Source organism: Bombina bombina, chromosome 2 (genome assembly GCF_027579735.1).
Source record: "Bombina bombina isolate aBomBom1 chromosome 2, aBomBom1.pri, whole genome shotgun sequence".
Classification (NCBI taxonomy): domain Eukaryota; kingdom Metazoa; phylum Chordata; class Amphibia; order Anura; family Bombinatoridae; genus Bombina; species Bombina bombina.
This window is the reverse complement of record NC_069500.1, coordinates 932,948,211-932,968,348: the sequence shown is the minus strand read 5'-3', so window position 1 is coordinate 932,968,348 and position 20,138 is coordinate 932,948,211. Positions and strand designations below refer to the sequence as shown.

The following is a 20,138-nucleotide window of genomic DNA, read 5'->3' as shown; positions in this document are numbered from 1 at the left end:
CCAGTTTTTATCATATCGGCTTCAGGGAGCATACTGATGATACAGCATTTATCTAATATTGTCACAGAGAATTTATATGGTTGGTATGGTTGGTAAGGCATGATCATCAATACTTGTATTTACTTATTCATATAGCTAATGTACTGCATAAGGACTTCATGTTTAAAGTAAGTGACTATTTCCAGTACATTGTTGATTGTGTGCATCCTAATTTTGAAATGTTTGGTAAGGGGAAAAGGGTACAAAACACAGCATGTTACCATCAAATGACATTTTATTAATGGATAATTGGATATTCAATCTAAGTCATATTATATATAGGAGACTCTGTAATTAGACTGAATAAATTAAACTAGATTTGAAACACAATCATTAATTATGATTGATCAGATGGTTGTTCCCCATTTAGCATGTGCTTTTCTTTTGTACACATGGACCTTTACAATAGTTCAGGAAAATGGATGAAATGTCAGCTTATAAATTATCTAAGCTTGTAATTTATTGATTAACCTACTCTGTGCGCTTCTTTCTCATGGTAGAGAACATCAGATCTGCTGAAAGCTGCTTCACACATTTTACCAACCAAATTAGTACAGTATCGGCTAGATTACGAGTTTTGCTTTATGAGTGAAAAAGCCTCATAACTAGGGATGGGTGAATGCGTAAATTTTCGAATTTCGAATGTTAGAACGAATGTTATTACCGAAATTCGAATTATAAATCCGAATGTTGATAAGAACGAATATTCTTAAAAATTCTATAATCGAATGCTCTTTACAGTTTTCGAATGTCACTTTCGAATTTGAATGTTTATAATTATATCGAATGTCCACATTCGAAATTTCGAATTTAACATTCTATTTAACAAATACTATTCAGAAGTTCAATAGTACATGTGGTAGGGAGGGAATCTAGTAAATTAATACATAATAGATACAAATATATCATTTAGAATGTTTCTATATAGAATATTGCATAATTCGTATATTACATTTAAAGAAAGTATTAGAAATACTATAACAAACATATAAATTAGAATTTTTCGAATTCGAATACTGCATAATTAGAATATTACATTTAAAGAAAGCATTAGAAATACTATTACAAATATAAATTCGAATTTTTCTAAAAGAATATTTCAGAATGTAATCATAAAATTTGAAACCGAACATTCGAAAATCGAATGTTTGAATGTTAGGTATACATTAAAAATTGATTTGAATGAACGAATGTGTTAAAATTTGTTTCCTTTTTCGAATGTTGCAAAACATTCGCCCATCCCTACTCATAACGCTGCATTTTCACTACCGCTGGTATTACGAGTCTTGCAGGTATAGCTGTACCGCACACTTTTTTGGCCGTAACGCAATGTAACTACCGCACCTTTCAAAAATTCCTTTTTCAATGGGACTCCCATAGCGCCGGTATTACAAGTTTTGCCTTGGAGGCCAAAAAGAGAACGGTATACCCGATACTGACAAGATTCGTACCGCCATCTAAAGTCAGTAGTTATGGGTTTTATGTTACAAAGCTGTAGCATAAAACTCATAACTAAAGTGTTACAAAGTACACTAACACCCGTAAACTACCTATTAACCCCTAAACCGAGGCCCTCCCGCATCGCAAACATTATAATAAATTTATTAACCCCTAATCTGCCACTCCAGACATCGCCACCACTATAATAAACATATTAACCCCTAAACTGCCACACTCCCACATCATAAACACTAGTTAAATATTATTAACCCCTAATCTGCCGCCCCAACGTGACCGCCGCCAATATACTATTTTTAACCCCTAAACCTAACACTAAGTCTAACCCTTACACCCCTAACTTTAATATAATTAAAATAAATCTAAATAAAAATTACTATTATTACCTAACTAATTCCTATTTAAAACTAAATACTTACCTATAAAATAAACCCTAAGATAGCTACAATATAACTAATAGTTACATTGTAGCTATCTTAGGGTTTATTTTTATTTCACAGGTAAGTTTGTATTTATTTTAACTAGGTAGACTAGTTAGTAAATAGTTATTAACTATTTACTAACTATCTAGTTAAAATAAATACAATTTACCTGTAAAATAAAACCTAACCTGCCTCACACTAACACCTAACATTACACTACAATTAAATACAATTAACTAAATTACAAAAAAATAAACACTAAATTACACAAAATAAAAAAGAAATTTTCAAATATTTAAACTAATTGCACCTAATCTAATAGCCCTATCCAAATATACCCCCCCCCCCCCAAAATAAAAAAACCCTAGCCTAAACTAAACTGCCAATAGCCCTTAAAAGGACCTTTAGCTGGGCATTGCACCAAAGAAATCAGCTCTTTTACCTGTAAAAAAAAAATACAAACACCCCCCAACAGTAAAACCCACCACCCACACAACCACCCCCCCCCCCCCAAAAAAAACCCTACCTAAAAAAATCTAAGCTCCCCATTGCCCTGAAAAGGATGGGCATTGGACATTTAGCTCTTTTCCATTGCCCAAACCCTAAGCTAAAAATAAAACCCACCAAATAAACCCTTAATAAAACCTAACACTAACCCCCGAAGATCCACTTACAGTTTTTGATGACCGGACATCCATCCTCATCAAGCCAGGAGAAGTCTTCATCCAAGCGGGCAGAAGTCCTCAACGAAGCCGGAAGAAGTCTTTATCCAAGCGGCAAGAAGTGGTCCTCCAGACGGGCAGCAATCTTCATCCAGACGGCACCTTCTATCTTCATCCTTCCGACGTGGAGCGGCTCCATCTTCAAGACATCCAGCACAGAGCATCCTCTTGTGACGACAACTACTGAAGAATGAACGTTCCTTTAAGGGACATCATCAGGGTAAAGGGTAAAAAATCCTATTGGCTGATGCAATCAGCCAATAGGATTGAGCTTGCATTCTATTGGCTGTTCCAATCAGCCAATAGATTGCGAGCTCAATCTTTTTGGCTGATTTGAAGCTCTGATTTGAAGCTCAATCCTATTGGCTGATTGCATCAGCCAATAGGAATTTTTACCCTTTAATTCCAATTGGCTGATAGAATTCTATCAGCCAATCGGAATTCAAAGGACGCCATCGTGGATGACATCCCTTAAAGGAACCTTCATTCTTCAGTAGCCATCGACAGAAGAGGATGCTCTGCACCGGATGTCTTGAAGATGGAGCCACTCCACGTCGGAAGGATGAAGATAGAAGATGCCGTCTGGATGAAGACTTCTCTTGGCTTCATTGAGGACTTCTGCCCGCTTGTAAAAGACTTCTTCCAGCTTGATGAGGATGGATTTTCGGTCTTCAAAAACTGTAAGTGTATCTTCGGAGGTTAGTGTTAGGTTTTTTTAAGGGTTTATTGGGTGGGTTTTATTTTTAGCTTAGGGTTTGGGCAATGGAAAAAAGCTAAATGCCCTTTTATGGGCAATGCCCATCCATCTAAATAAACCTAAGCTCCTCAAAATAAATACAAACTTAACTGTGAAAAAAAAAAGTAAGATAGCTACAATGTAACTATTAGTTATATTGTAGCTATCTTAGGGTTTACTTTACAGGTAAGTATTTAGTTTTAAATAGGAATTAGTTAGGTAATAATTGTAATTTTTATTTAGATTTATTTTAATTATATTAAAGTTAGGGTTAGGGATAGACTTAGGGTTAGGTTTGGGGGTTAATATATTTATTTAGTGTTAGTAATGTGGGAGGCCAGATGTTTAGGGGTTAATAACTTTAGTATAGTGGCGGCAGTGACATTGGGAGTGGCAGATTAGGGGTTAATAAGTGTAGGTATGTAGCGACAACATTGGGGCAGCAGATTGGGGTTAATAAATATGTATTGTATTGGGTACTTGTAAAGCGCGACTAATCACCCGTAAGGGTCACAAGGCACTGCTCATTTTATCAACCTCGGAAGGATGAAAGGCTGAGTGGACCTCACCGGGGATCAAACCTGCAACCCTTGGGTTACTACAGAGCTCAGCCACAGTGCCTTAGCATGCTGAGCTATCTGCCCGAGCTATAAGTGTAGGTAGGTGGCGGCGACTTTGGGGGCGGCAGATTAGGGGTTAATAAGTGTAATGTAGGTGGCGGCGATGTTAGGGGCAGCAGATTAGGGGTTAATAAGTGTAGGTAGGTAGCGACGACATTGGGGCAGCAGATTAGGGGTTAATAAATGTATGTAGGTAGTGACGACATTGGGGGCAGCAGATTAGGGGTTAATAAGTGTAGGTAGGTGGCGGCGATGTTAGGGGCAGCAGATTAGGGGTTAATAAGTGTAATGCAGATTAGGGGTGTTTAGACTCGGGGTTTATGTTAGGGTGTTAGGTATAAACATAAATATTCTTTCCCCATAGGAATCAATGGGACTGCATTACGGAGCTTTACGCTCCATTATTGCAGGTGTTAGGCTTTTTTTAGCCGGCTCTCCCCATTGATGTCTATTGGGAAATCGTGCATGAGCACGTAAAACCAGCTCAAAGCAGCGCTGGCATTTGAGTGCGGTATGGAGCTCAACACTGCCATATTGCCTGCTAACACCGGGTTTTTGCAAACCAGTAATAGCAGCGCTATTAAAGGTGAGCTGTGGAAATAACTTGCAAGTTAGCAGCGAATGTTATTACCTTTAAAGGGAAGTAAAACCCACATTTTTTTCTTTCATGATTTAGACAGAGCATACAAATTTAAAGAACTTTCCAATTTATTTCTATTATTTAATTTGCTTCCTTCTCTTGTTATCCTTTGCTGAAAGGTTTATCTAGGTAAGCTCAGGAGCGGCAAAGAACCTAGGTTCTGGCTGCTTATTGGTGGCTGCATATATATATATACTGATCATCATTGGCTTACCCATGTGTTCAGTTACAAACCAGTAGTGCATTGCTGCTCCTTCAACAAATGATATCAAGAGAATAAAGAAAATTTGATAATAGAAGTAAACTGGAAAGTTGTTTAACATTGTATGTTCTACCTAAATCATGAAAGAAAATATTTGGGTTTCATGTCCCTTTAAATATACTTTGTATGGATTGGTTAGTCATTATTGCCACTTCATTTGGGAGTTCCATAAGTTATTTATAGAAAGGTATGATATTCTGGGATACTAGCGGCTAGATTACAAGTTTTTGTCAGTAAGGCTTGCGGGGCTAACGCTCCTTTTTTTCCCACTGCTCCCTTAAGCCAACGCTGGTATTACAGGTTTTTTTTAAACCTGGCGTTAGCCGCAAAAAGGTGAGCGTAGAGCAAAATTTAGCTCCACATCTCACCTCAATACCAGCGTTGCTTACGGTAGCGGTAAGATGGCAAAACGTGCTTGTGCACAATTTCCCCATATGAAACAATGGGGCTGAGCTGAGTGAAAAAAAACAACTAACACCTGCAAAAAAGCAGCGTTCAGCTCCTAACGCAGCCCCATTGTTTCCTATGGGAAAATAAAAAATATGTCTACACCTAACACCCTAACATGAACCCTGAGTCTAAACACCCCTAATCTTACACTTATTAACCCCTAATCTGCCGCCCCCGACATTGTCGCCACCTGCATTATACTATTAACCCCTAATCTGCCACTCTGGACACCGCCGCCACCTACATTATACTTATAAACCCCTAATCTGCCCCCCCCAACGTCGCCGCCACTATTATAAAATTATTAACCCCTAAACCTAAGTCTAACCCTAACCCTTACACCCCCCTAATTTAAATATAATTTAAATAAATCTAAATAAAATAACTACAATTAAATCAATTATTACTATTTAAAACTAAATACTTACCTATAAAATAAACCATAAGATAGCTACAATATACATTGCATTGTAGCTAGCCTATGATTTATTTTTATTTTACAGGCAACTTTGTATTTATTTTAACTAGGTAAAAAAGTTATTAAATAGTTATTAACTATTTAATAACTACCTAGCTAAAATAAGTACAAAATTACCTGTAAAATAAATCCTAACCTAAGTTACAATTACACCTAACACTACACTATCATTAAACTAATTACCTAAAATACCTACAATTAATTACAATTAAATTAAATAAACTAAATTACTTTAAAACCCCCACTAAATTAAAGAAAATAAAAAAAGAATTGCAAGAATTTTAAAATAATTACACCTAATCTAATCCCCCTAATAAAATAAAAAAGGTTGAGCGCTTCTCTCTTTTTATTTATGCAAATTATGACACTTAGGGAAGTCTCCCTAAGTGTGATGTGGGAATCCAGACGTGGACCCGTTGCTCAGTGTGCCTAGAGGGATATGGCTGCACCTCACTGACGAGGCCCACAATAGGCCAAAACGTACGTCTGGGGTTTTGCTGTTTCTCTTGTTCAGAGAGGGATTGCCTGGTATTTCGGGGCTGGACTGTACTGTGAAGTCAGGATCAGACTGATATGCTACAGGAAAGTTCTTCTCTATGAAAGGCACATATTGAGCAAAAAGAGGCTGCTTCTAGGGTGGTAACTAGCCATAGAACAAGCTATTATGCTATTGTTCGTTCCCAGGCTGAGCGCTTCTCTCTTTTAATTTATTAAAATAAAAAAGCCCCCCAAAATAATAAAAATTCCTACCCTATACTAAATTACACATAGCCCTTAAAAGGGCCTTTTGCAGGGCATTGCCCCAAAGTAATCAGCTCTTCTACCTGTAAAAAAAAATACAATACACCCCTGAACATTAAAACCCACCACCCACACCCCTACTCTAAAACCCACCCAATCCCCCCTTTAAAAAAACTAACACTAACCCCCTGAAGATCACCCTACCTTGAACCGGAATTAAGGTAGGAAAAATCCTATTGGCGGATCCAATCAGCCAATAGGATTGACCTCGCATTCCATTGGCTGTTCCAATCAGCCAAAAGAATGCGAGGTCAATCCTATTGGCTGATAGCATCCGCCAATAGGATTTTTCCTACCTTAATTCCGATTGGCTGATAGGATTCTATCAGCCAATCGGAATTCAAGGGACGCCATCTTGGATGACGTCATTTAAAGGAACCTTCATTCTTCGTTAGGACTTCGTTTGAAGAGGATGCTCCGCATCGGCTGGATTGAAGATGGGCCCGCTCCGCTCCGGAAGGATGAAGATAGAAGATGCCTCCTGGATGAAGCCTTCTGCCGTCTGGAGGACCTCTTCTGCCCCGATCGGATGAAGACTTCTGCCGTATGGAGGACCACTTGTGCCCGGCTGGGTGAAGACGGCTCAAGGTAGGGTGATCTTCAGTGGGGTAGTGTTAGGTTTTTTTAAGGGGGGATTGGGTGGGTTTTAGAGTAGGGGTGTGTGGGTGGTGGGTTGTAATGTCGGGGGGTATTGTATTTTTTTTTACAGGTAGAAGAGCTGATTACTTTGGGGCAATGCCCAGCAAAAGGCCCTTTTAAGGGCTATTTGTAATTTAGTATAGGGTAGGGATTTTTATTATTTGGAGGGGGGCTGTTTTATTTTATTAGGTTGATTAGATTAGATGTAAGTTTAAAATTCTTGTAATTCTTTTTTTATTTTCTGTAATTTAGTGTTTTTTTTTTTTAGTAATTTAGTTTATTTAATTTAATTGTAATTAATTGTAGGTAGTTTAAGTAATTAGTTTAATGATAGTGTAGTGTTAGGTGGAATTGTAACTTAGGTTAGGATTTATTTTACAGGTAATTTTGTACTTATTTTAGCTAGGTAGTTATTAAATAGTTAATAACTATTTAATAACTATTGTACCTAGTTAAAATAAATACAAAGTTACCTGTACAATAAATATAAACCCTAAGCTAGCTACAATGTAACTATTAGTTATATTGTAGCTATCTTAGGGTTTATTGTATAGGTAAGTATTTAGTTTGAAATAGGAATTATTTAGGTAATAATATTTATTTTTATTTAGATTTATTGTAATTATATTTAAGTTAGGGGGGGTTAGGGTTAGGGTTAGATTTAGGTTTAGGGGTTAATAAATTTAGTATAGTAGCGGCGACATTGGGGTCGGAAGATTAGGGGTTAATAAATGTAGGTAGGTGTCGGCGACGTTGGGGGGGGGCAGATTAGGGGTTAATAAAATGTAACTAGTGTTTGCAAGGTGGGAGTGTGGCGCTTTAGGGGTTAATACATTTATTAAAGTGGTGGCGATGTCCAGTCGGCAGATTAGAGGTTAATAATTGTAGGTAGGTGGCGGCGACGTTGGGGGCGGCAGGTTAGGGGTTAATAAATATAATGTAGGTGTCGGTGATGTTAGGGGCAGCAGATTAGGGGTTCATAGGTATAATGTAGGTGGCGGCGATGTCCGGTCAGCAGATTAGGGGTTAAAAATGTTTATTTTAGTGTTTGCGATGTGGGGGGGGCCTTGGATTAGGGGTTAATAGGTAGTTTATGGGTGTTAGTGTACTTTGTAGCACTTTAGTTAAGAGTTTTATGTTCCGGCGTTAGCCCATAAAACTCTTAACTACTGACTTTTAAATGCAGTAGGAGTCTGGACAGGAGAAGGTCTACCGCTCACTTCTTCCAAGACTCGTAATACCGGCGTTAGGCAAGTCCCATTAAAAAGATCGGATACGCAATTGACGTAAGGGGATTTGCGGTAGTCTCGAGTCGAGGAAGAAAAGTGAGCGGTACACCTGTACCTGTCAGACTCGTAATACCAGAGGGCATTAAAAAGCAGCGTTGGGACCTTTCAACCATGCTTTTTAAGGCTAATGCCAAACTCGTAATCTAGGCGAAAGTATTTACTATTTCTATTTGATAGAGAGCATCAGCTATAAAGCCAGATACAGTATGTAGGTAACTAAAGGCGACTATACTTATATTTGTTTAATTTGGTATGTTGGATGTTATTACTTTTTGGTTCTCTGGCAGTGAGTAAGATTACCGATGGCACTTATTGTTGGTTATCTGGGTAAAGTGAAGTAATGTATACACAGCTTATGATAGGATTTGTTTTGAATAGAAATAGTTTACGTTCCTATGTTCTTCAATAAGAAAAAATCTTTTATTTTTTTAATAGAATTTATATATATATATAAACAATATATATTTATTTATCTATCTATATATCTATATATTAATAAAGATATATAGGTATAAATATATATTTTACAAAAAATAATTATTGATGCATAGAAATATCTATTTAAAAAAATTAAAAAAACACATTTTCTTCTATAGTAAGAGCAATGGAATTTAAAGTACTCCTAAATCTTCAGGTTTAGAACAAATTGGTCTAGCACAGTGTCAGGTAAGTGAAAGTAACTTTTTACTTTTAACTTGTAATATGCTATTGCGGCTGAAATAATTTTTACTTTGAGCACAGTTAGCGCAATAGCAGGACAGGAAAAAATTAGCATGCCAGTTGTAATCTGACCCTTAGTTTCTCTAAATTACTTTGCGAACAATAAGGGACAAATAAAGTTACAGAGGTGTTGTTTTTTCAGCGCAATAGTAGCTTAAAGAACATATTTTATTGAATATTGGACATTTTTTATATGGGCTAATAATCCTACAGAAGCAATAGCAGACCAACTCAACAGAGGGTCCTGGTGCAACTTTCTTTTAGGGCCCCCCAAAGGCAATAGTAATAATATACAAGCTACTTTATGTAATGTTTTTGAGGATAGATAGATGGACCTGCAACCGGCACGAAAAATGGCTCCCAAGCATTAGGATTCTACACATCTGCATTTGCCTGTGTATAGACTGGCTGTTATGGGCCCCCCAGCATGTGGGTCCTGGTGCCACCGCACCTGCCACACCAATGGTACTACCACCCCTGTACAGAAGTTATACTAATAGATGAGATTAATGCTCTTTAATACAAAAGTAGTTCCTAGGTACATCGGCTAATTCATCATATATGGGTTTCACGCTATTTGTCATGCTTTTTTGAAGTTCCCATGTTATAAGGTGTTGACGTAAAGCTTATTGACCATTAGCAGACATTTGGACTCCATTTCCTTACTTCATACAGATGCTTATATACATGTCATTAGTAAATATTCACTAAATTGGCACAATTATTTTTTCCTTTATTCATTTCACAATTTGCAAGATTATAATGGCGAAGAATAGGTCTTTTTCGGTAAATAACTTGGATATTTTGCACTGATTATTGTCATAAAAAGTCTTACATAAATATATGGGTGTAATCTCATAGTAGAATAATGCTTTCATAAATATTATCAGCAAACAATATTAATGTGTTGACCACTGAAAATAGAACTAGACTGATCCGACTAGACTGAAAGTAAGCAGCTGCCTGTGGGCCAATGCCAATCAGAGCAGTCCCTTTCAACAGTTTTATTCCCTCCATATTTCAAATCATGTGTACCACAAACACGTTTAATTAGTGTGACCGACTCTCATGCATAATGCAGATAGATCTTTACTATGAGCTGTGATCTTACCGGACAGAAATAGGTGATAATGTGTTAGGGCCCTCTAGGGAAGTTACTGGGGCTAAATATGCAAATCCATTGCTGTACAGAATGTATCTAACAAGTTATTTATTTTAATTATTTGCATTTATTAAATAAATTATACTAAAAAAAGCAGATAGCAAGAACATGTTTATATTCTTGAAAGACATGTTTTGCAGACAATAACATTTTCTGAACCTCCAGAGTATTCTGATAGCAGACTAAGGTTACTAGAACAATTTATATTCTTGTATTTCTGGGGGCAAATTAAAGGACTTATTAATATATCATATCATGAATAAGGGTAGCTATGGACTGTGGAACTGAACAGCCTTGGGGAAGTCTCTTAATCTTTGCCTCATGCTGTGAAAAAATACTTTGAAGAATAGTGATCTATTGAAATGGCACCTTCTGGAAAATAAATTGGAGCCATAATCCTACATTAATTTTATGTTGGAGTGCCCTCTTGGCATGCTGGCAAATTATTATACAATCAATTTCTTTCAGGTCAATGTATTTCCTCTGCTTGTGTGACAAGATTGCTAATTTCCATATTATTAAAATAAATTTAACATTGCCTAATAGAAATACATGTTAAAGATTTTTATATTTTATTGAATTTGAGTGATTTACATTTTAATCCTTAAAAAAATAAAGATTTTTTTTTCTGCAGATAAATATGACTTACGGAATTCTGAAACTGATGCAAAATAGTGAGTTTTCACTCAAAGGGGCACATTTATCAATGTGCGAGCGGACATGATACAATGTAGCGTATCATGTCCGTCGCACATCGATAAATGCTGACAGCATTCGCTGTTGGCATTTATTATTGCACCAGCAGCTCTTTTGAACTACTGGTGCAATTCCGCCCCCTGCAGATTTCGCAGCCAATCAGCCGCTAGCAGGTGATGTAAATCAACCCGATCGTATTCGATCGGGTTGATTTCTGTCCGCGGCCTCAGAGCAGGCGGACAAGTTATGGAGCAGTGCTCTTTAGACCGCTGCTTCATAAATTCTGTTTCCAGCGAGCTTTCAGGAGCTTGATAAATATGCCCCTAAATGACTGCAGTGCCCTAGATTAAATAATTAAAGGGGCATTAAAAGGATATAAAAGTCTGTTTCCTTTGTAGTTTTGCTAGGAGACATCTAATCTAGCTGTAACCAGTTTATTACCCATGTTCATTAGAGTTCACTTTTCCTGCAAAAACCATCTGACAATGGAACCTAAGTTCTGAAATGTCTGCTTTCTTATCTTGCTAAAGGCATTGGCTATGTACGTGATTATTTAGCAAGAAAACAAGTAAGTTGTTTGCTGTTTTAAGACAATCTGTTTCTTTTTATATTTACTTTGACTTTACATTTTTTTCTTATAAAGGAGCAATGTTTCATATCCCTTTAAAAACGTAATGCATTTCATGCACCTCCTCCTAATTATGGGTCCTAACATTTTGGAACCTTGATTTCACTGCAGGTATAAAGGAGAGTTGCTGCACATATACAAGCACTGGAATGCAGTAAAGCTAGATTTCAACATGGTGGCACCAATGAGTAGAGGGAGGTGTAGGATAACAATCATTAGTATACTTATAAAATGTATTAAGTGTTTAATGTTTGTTCAAGAAAGTAATTTGGTGTGCTCTATCTTTTAGTAAATCAGGCTGACATAGGAACTGTAAACATACATCTCAAAACTGTAAATCTATGATAACATTTTATTTCCATTTTTATGCTTAACAACTAATGACAATGGTACAAGCCTTTCCTTGGGCAAAAGGGGGCTCCCATCCTTTCAAAATGGTGTCCCATGCTCCTCTGTGTGATTTCTGGGGGTTCTACGGTACACCCCCATAAAAAGCTTGCTGATACCTAGTATCATCACCATTATTCAGTCTAGATTATAAAGTCTGGAGAGTGCCAAATGTTAACCATAGAGATAAAGTATATATGAAGGGTGCAGAGGTTGTTGGGGAAATTTGTGAGGTACTGACTTTTTTCTTCTTTTTTTTTTTAATCCTCCATTTCAATCTTTATTGATCATTGTGCATGTAAAATAAAAACAAAAAGAAAACGATGCTGCAGCTTGGCCGGAAGGATTCTGGTATAGATTTACAGTTATATAATGGAAAACATGTCTAGAAAGGTTGCTCTAGAGATTAAAGCTAAACTCTCCCACTTCCCAAATTTTAATTATGTAAAATTATAATATATTTTTGGTGGGGAAAGGTCCATGCTTTTTAATAACATTTGTAGGGGAACTTTGGAATAAAAGGGATGTGTTACCCAAATGATGAATCACTTAGAAATGATGCAGGTATATTTACCTCAACACTTCCAAGTTAATTTAAAGGGACATTAAACCCAAATTTTTTCTTTCATGATTTAGAAAGAATATGTAATATTAAACAACTTTCCAATTTACTTCTATTATCTAATTTGCTTCATGCTCTTGATATCCTTTGCTGAAAAGCATATCTAGATAGGCTCAGAAGCTGCTGATTGGTGGCTGCACCTAGCTGCCTCGTGTGATTGGCTCACCCATGTGCATTGCTATTTCTTAAACAAAGGATATCTAAAGAATCAAGCAAATTAGATAATAGAAGTAAATGGAAGTGTTGTTTAAAATTGTATTCTCTACCTGAGTCATGAAAGAAAATTATGGGGTTTAATGTCCCTTTAAGGAAGTTCACTATGGGGAAATCCCATGAGATTACAGTAAAGCAAAGTGTAAACTCAGCAATAACCATACTGATTGGCTGTTGTTTTTTTCTTCTACCATGCAGATAACAGTAAAAAAGTAGTTAAAGGGACAGTTTATCGAAAAATGTTCCCCTCTTTAAATTGTGCCCAACGATCCATTTTACTTGCTGGAGTGTATTAAATTGTTTGCAGAATAAATTAGACTCCCAGTACTACCAAAGGTAGGAGAGAAGAGTAATACAATGTTCATTTTCTCTCTCATTATTGGGCTTTGGTTTACAACAGAATACAAAGAAGCATGTATGTGTACAGAAAGTAATAAAAATAAGGGCATCACATTTCTCTGCAAACTCAACCAATTTAATGGGTTCTGGTTTCAAATAAGAAAATCAGCTTTTTTATATACAAAAATAAACTTAAAGAAGCAATTTCCCACATATTTTATACTCTGCAGCTGGTATATGTAAACATATTAAGGGGAATACAATTTTAGATTACACTGTTTCTTTAAAAAGAAAAGTGTTTACTTTGATGAGCTAAAGAAATTGCCAGGTAAACTTTTTGTGATATTTTCTAGTCAGCTTTTTACAGATATGCTGACCACTTTCAAGAGATTTAGCAAACGGTTAACATGGCTGTTTAATGTAATTTTTTGTCTTGAAAAATATTACTATGGTTTACTTGTTGAGGGAAACATGTAAGATTACATGTATTTATGAATGCAAAAACTGCATTCACAAAAGGATCATTTGTGAAGAAATACTCTAATCAAGAAGTAAGCACATAGTTAAAGTAAGCTTCAGATCAGCAATATTACTGGTGATTGGCAGGAATGCACACAAATATGTTTGTAACTCCTTTAAACAATGCACCAGAAAGCAATATTGCAATAATAAATGTATCTAATACAGGTGCAAACACATAGTTAAAGGTACCTCCAGAGCAGAAATAGACTTCCCTTGCTGAGCTAAGCATAGCTGCTGATTGGCTGGAATGCATACATGCTGCCCCTTATTGGCCATGTTCAAGTCCAGACCAAGGGGCTGAATTATTAAGCCCTGTATGGTGCCTAATACATCTGTTTTCGCGCAAGTCTTCAGGCTCGCCGGAAACAGCAGTTAAGAAGCAGCGGTCTTGAGAGCGCTGCTCCTTAACTGGTCCGCAGCCTCTGAGTGGCGGACAGCAATCTACCCGATCAGATACGATCGGGTTGATTGACACCCCCTGCTAGCAGCGGATTGGACACGAATCTGCAGGGGGCGGCATTGCACAGGCAGTTCACCAGCACTGCTTGTGCAATGCTAAATGCTGACAGCGTATGCTGTCGGCATTTAGCGATGTCTGTCAGACATGATCTGCTGAGCGGATCATGTCGGACAGACGTATGATAAATAAATCGGCCCCCAATAGTATATTGCTGGTCATGTGATGGCTTTAAATGTGTTTTTAACCACTTTGTAGAACTTAAAAACCCTACAAAGCAGTAGTGCAACTTTAAATACCTTTAGTCACAAATGACTCAGTTAACAGAAACACAAATGGGGGCGGAAATATTGCTTCTTGGCTATGTTTATTCGAGGGTCAATTTTAAAAATGTTTCTTTTCAAACTTGAGATGCTGTTTAAAGTTCCAGGTCTTTATTGGCTTTAACATAAAGTAGCTTTGAGGTGTCTAAGTCCCTGGAAATGATTTGCAATGTTGCTTATGCAACACCATAATAGTTATGGCTGTATTTGTGACAAATACAATTTTCTTTGGAGATAAACAGAAGATATTTTAGTTAAAATATCTCCTTTTTCACAAAAGAAAACCCATACCAGTTAATAACATCTAAAATGCGCTTTACTGTTCAACAGCAGATAATTGGATTTCTTTTAAATAAAAATAGCTGTCCAGAGTAAAACTGCCATAATAGAAGCAGCATGCTACTAAAGATAAATCCTATCATTTTACAAAGGTCCTTATAATATAACCCAGCACCCCAGGGGTGGGAGCAAATAGCAAGCTCAGGCATTTATTTAAATCCTTGTTGGCAATGCCTGAACACTGATAGGCATGACAGGAAACTGAAATAAAATATTATATTGGCTTATATTTTGCCACAGGTTGTAGTTTTATATTTATGTATTTTTCTTTTCAGTGATTTTCCTGTCCCCCAGAAAAAAAGAACCCTAAGTAAAAAAAAAAATCACAAACTAATATACATAAATAGCATGAACTCTGTTTGCACGCGTGCAGTTACGTTAAGAGGCTGGGGTAGTCTGCCCTCTTCTCTTCACTTAAAGGGACAGTCTAGTCAAAATTAAACTTTCACATGCAATTTTAAACAACTTTCCAATTTACTTTGATCATCAAATTTGCTTTGCTCTCTTGGTATTCTTTGTTGAAAGCTAAACCTAGCTAGGCTCATATGCTAATTTCTAAGCCCTTGAAAGCTGCCTCTTATCTCACTGCATTTTGACAGTTTTTACAGCTAGACAGTGCTAGTTCATGTGTGCCATGTAGATTTGTGCTAACTCTTGTGGATTTACCTATAAGTCAACACTGATTGGCTAAAATGCAAGTCTGTAAAAAAAACTGAGATAACAAGTAAGTCTGCAGAGGCTTAGGTATCAGATAATCATAGAGGTAAAAAGTGTAATAATATAACCATGTTGCTTATGCAAAACTGTGGAATGGGTAATAAAGGGATTACCTATATTTTTAAACAATATAAATTCTGGAGTAGGCTGCCCCTTTAAGGCAATTTAGCACTGATTCAGCTTAGTTACTTAGCAATAATCTATAATACAACTGAAAACCCACCTTAAAAGAGCAAATAAGTACATATAAGGTGAAGGTGTATGTGTAAACTGTCTGGCAGAAAATTAGCTAAAAGTATTAACCCAAGCCTCCATGGGAGAAAGTGGCACCAAATTTGAGCATTTTCCTGTTATACTTTTATGTCCCTTTACATGTAATTAGATTAACCTTCTTTTTAAAGGTTTCAGCAGAGGTCACATGACTCCAAATTGTAAGACAACTAAAAGATATAAATTGGATCCAGTGAAAGGAATAATAAGGCATTATGTAACCTTCTGTTTATTAATCTTTTTTTTGTTTAATAGGTTTTCTTTCTTTTTTTTGTTTTTGTGAATGAGGACATTATTGGCATTATATAGTGGAAGCCCTTCCGGAAGTGTAAAATAAGCAACTGACCCATTGTTTTCACTTTTGTTAATACCACAATACCTTACCTATACAACGGCTAAATTACGAGTTTGGCATTAGCCTTAAAAAGCAACGTTAAGGGGTCCTAACGCTGCTTTTTAACGCCCGCTGGTATTACAAGTTTGGCAGGTACAGGTGTACCGCTCACTTTTCTTCTGTGACTTTTCCATACGGCAAATCCCCTTACGTCAATTGCGTATCCTATCTTTTTAATGGGATTTTGCTAACGCTGGTATTACAAGTCTTGGAAGAAGTGAGCGGTACAGCCTCTACCTCCAAGACTCCTACCGCATATAAAAGTCAGTAGTTAAGAGTTTTATGGGCTAACGTCGGAACATAAAGCTCTTAACTAAAGTGCTAAAAAGTACACTAACACCCATAAACTACCTATAAACCCCTAAACCGAGGCCCCCCACATCGCAAACACTATAATAAAAATTATTAACCCCTAATCTGCTGACCGGACATCGTCGCCACCTACATTATAACTATGAACCCCTAATCTGCTGCCCCTAACATCGCCGACACCTACATTATATTTATTAACCTCTAATCCGCCACCCCCAATGTCGCCACCACCTAACTACAATTATTAACCCCTAATCTGCCGACCGGACATCGCCGCCACTATAATAAATGTATTAACCCCTAAACCGCCGCACTCCCGCCTCGCAAACACTATAAAATTTGTTATTAACACCTAATCTGCCGTTCCTAACATCGCTGCCACCTACCTACAATTATTAACCCCTAATCTGCCACCCCCAACGTCGCCGCTACTATATTAAATGTATTAACCCCTAAACCTAAGTCTAACCCTAACCCTAACACCCCCTAACTTCAATCTATTTTTAATAAATCTAAATAAAATTACTAGAATTAAATAAATTATTCCTATTTAAAACTAAATACCTACCTATAAAAAAAAACTAATATAGCTACAATATAACTAATAGTTACATTGTAGCTATTTTAGGATTTATTTTTATTTTACAGGCAACTTTGTATTTATTTTAACTAGGCACAATAGTTATTAAATAGTTATTAACTATTTAATAACTACCTAGCTAAAATAAGTACAAAAATACCTGTAAAATAAACCCTAACCTAAGTTACAATTACACCTAACACTACTCTATAATTCAATTAATTACCTAAACTACCTACAGTTAATTACAATTAAATTAAATAAACTAAATTACGAAAAAAACACTAAACACTAAATTACAGAAAAAAAAGAATTACAATATTTTAAAATAATTACACCTAATCTAATCCCCCTAATAAAATAAAAAAGCCCCCCAAAATAATAAAATTCCCTACCCTACACTAAATTACAAATAGCCCTTAAAAGGGCCTTTTGCGGGGCATTGCCCAAAAGTAACCAGCTCTTTTACCAGCCCTTAAAAGGGCTTTTTGCGGGGCATTGCCCCAAAGTAATCAGCTCTTTTACCTGTAAAAAAAAAAAAATACAATACCCCCCCAACATTACAACCCACACACCCCTACTCTAAAACCCACACGATCCCCCCTTAAAAAAACCTAACACTACCCCATTGAAGATCACCCTACCTTGAGCCATCTCCACCCAGCTGGGCACCACTGGTCATCCGATGGGGCAGAAGAGGACATCCAGACCGGCAGAAGTCTTCATCCTATCCGGGCAGAAGAGGACATCCGGACCGGAAGACATCTTCATCTAAGCGGCATCTTCTATCTTCTTCCATCCGACGAGGAACGGCTCCATCTTGAAGACCTTCGGCGCGGAACATCCTTCTCGGCCGACGGACTAACAACGAATGAATATTCCTTTAAATTACGTCATCCAAGATGGCGTCCCTCGAATTCCGATTGGCTGATAGGATTCTATCAGCCAATCGGAATTAAGGTAGGAAAAATCCGATTGGTTGATTTAATCAGCCAATCGGATTGAAGTTCAACCCGATTGGCTGATTGGATCAGCCAATAGAATTGATCTTGCATTTTCTGTAATTTAGTGTTTGTTTTTTTTCGTAATTTAGTTTATTTAATTTAATTGTAATTAATTGTAGGTAGTTTAGGTAATTAATTTAATTATAGAGTAGTGTTAGGTGTAATTGTAACTTAGGTTAGGGTTTATTTTACAGGTACTTTTGTATTTATTTTAGCTAGGTAGTAATTAAATAGTTAATAACTATTTAATAACTATTGTACCTAGTTAAAATAAATACAAAGTTGCCTGTAAAATAAAAATAAATCCTAAAATAGCTACAATGTAACTATTGGTTATATTGTAGCTATATTAGGGTTTATTATATAGGTAAGTATTTAGTTTTAAATAGGAATAATTTATTTAATTCTAGTAATTTTATTTAGATTTATTAAAAATAGATTGAAGTTAGGGGGGTGTTAGGGTTAGGGTTAGACTTAGGTTTAGGGGTTAATACATTTAATATAGTAGCAGCAACATTGGGGACGGCAGATTAGGGGTTAATAATTGTAGTTAGGTGGCGGCGACGTTGGGGACGGCAGATTAGGGGTTAATAAATATAATGTAGGTGTCGGCGATGTTAGGGGCAGCAGATTAGGGGTTCATAGGTATAATGTAGGTGGCGGCGGTGTCCGGAGCGGCAGATTAGGGGTTAATAATATAAAGCAGGTGGCGAGGATGTCGGGGGTGGCAGATTAGGGGTTAATAAGTGTAAGGTTAAGGGTGTTTAGACTCTGGGTTCTTTTTCAGCTGTCTCAGCCCCGTTGTTTCCTATGGGGAAATCGTGCACGAGCACCTTTTGCCAGCTTACCGCTACCGTAAGCAACGCTGGTATTACAGGGAGAAGTGGCGCTAAATTTGCTCAACGCTCACTTTTCTGAGGCTAATGCAGCCATTCAGAAAAATTGTAATACCAGCGTTGTTTAAAGTGAGCGCTGGAAAAAAAAAGGCTTATTAGCAATGCAAGTTTTTACCGACAAAACGTGTAATCTAGCCGCAAATGTTTATCTGATAAACAAATGGCTGACTCTTATTATAACACTTTATAACTTGGAGGTGGGAAACTAGAACTAAAAGACCTAACATATTTGTACTTTGTACTTATTTTTTATGTAAAGGATATAATCAAATAATCATGCTTTATTATATGTAATATATTGCTTAGAATAAACAAATCTGTGCACAATATAAAATAATCGTACAAATGCAATAACTTACCAAACAATTCCCTGAGCCCCAGAGCCTATAGGCTTGAGATTCTGGTAGCGTTTGAGGACTGTGAAGGTCGAATCTCCTACTTCTACACTGTAGAACTGGTTGTCAACTTTGCTTTTACTCATGTTGTAATGTTTGGCAATGTATGACACATCCACTTGATTACTGAATCCCTGTAATGAATGAGAAAATACAGTTATTATGTATTACCTTTAGTATGTATTTCAGCTTTTGTTTTTTGCCATTTCTAATGTATAAAAATAAATGTAAAATACACACACACACACATATATATATATATATATATATATATATATATATATATATATACACAGTATATATATATATATATATATATATATATAAAAGATAATTTACAAAGCTATACTGGAGCTTTGGAACTCTTGAGTGGTCACATGACTGTATCATCTGAGATGATTGACAAACCCTGATCTTGCATAATCCTGCAGGCAACAGATAACACCTAGGCAGACACGTAGTACCATTGCTAGAACCCTTGTCCTCCTGTAATTTAATAAACAGGATGTTGATATGATATCAAATGTAGGAATTAATACCGCACATATAATTCTCACAACCAGTGGTGAAGGGATCATAATGAGGTTATGCACACCCACAACACAG

General features: G+C 36.6%; 1 protein-coding gene across 7 annotated transcripts in view; it reads right to left on the bottom strand.

Moving 5' to 3' along the window:
• MAPK10 (mitogen-activated protein kinase 10) overlaps window positions 1–19,648 on the bottom strand; it is a 283,673-nt gene extending 264,025 nt beyond the window's left edge. For 4 of the 7 annotated variants that reach the window (XM_053700777.1, XM_053700778.1, XM_053700779.1 and 1 more), the window contains exon 1: window positions 19,497–19,648. In XM_053700777.1, the coding sequence (XP_053556752.1) occupies window positions 19,497–19,618 (122 nt within the window). In that variant the 5' untranslated portion in view covers window positions 19,619–19,648. The remainder of the gene's footprint in view (window positions 1–19,496) is intronic. The other 3 variants (XM_053700775.1, XM_053700776.1, XM_053700774.1) reach the window with 2 other exon arrangements.
• Window positions 19,649–20,138: the final 490 nt, after the last annotated feature.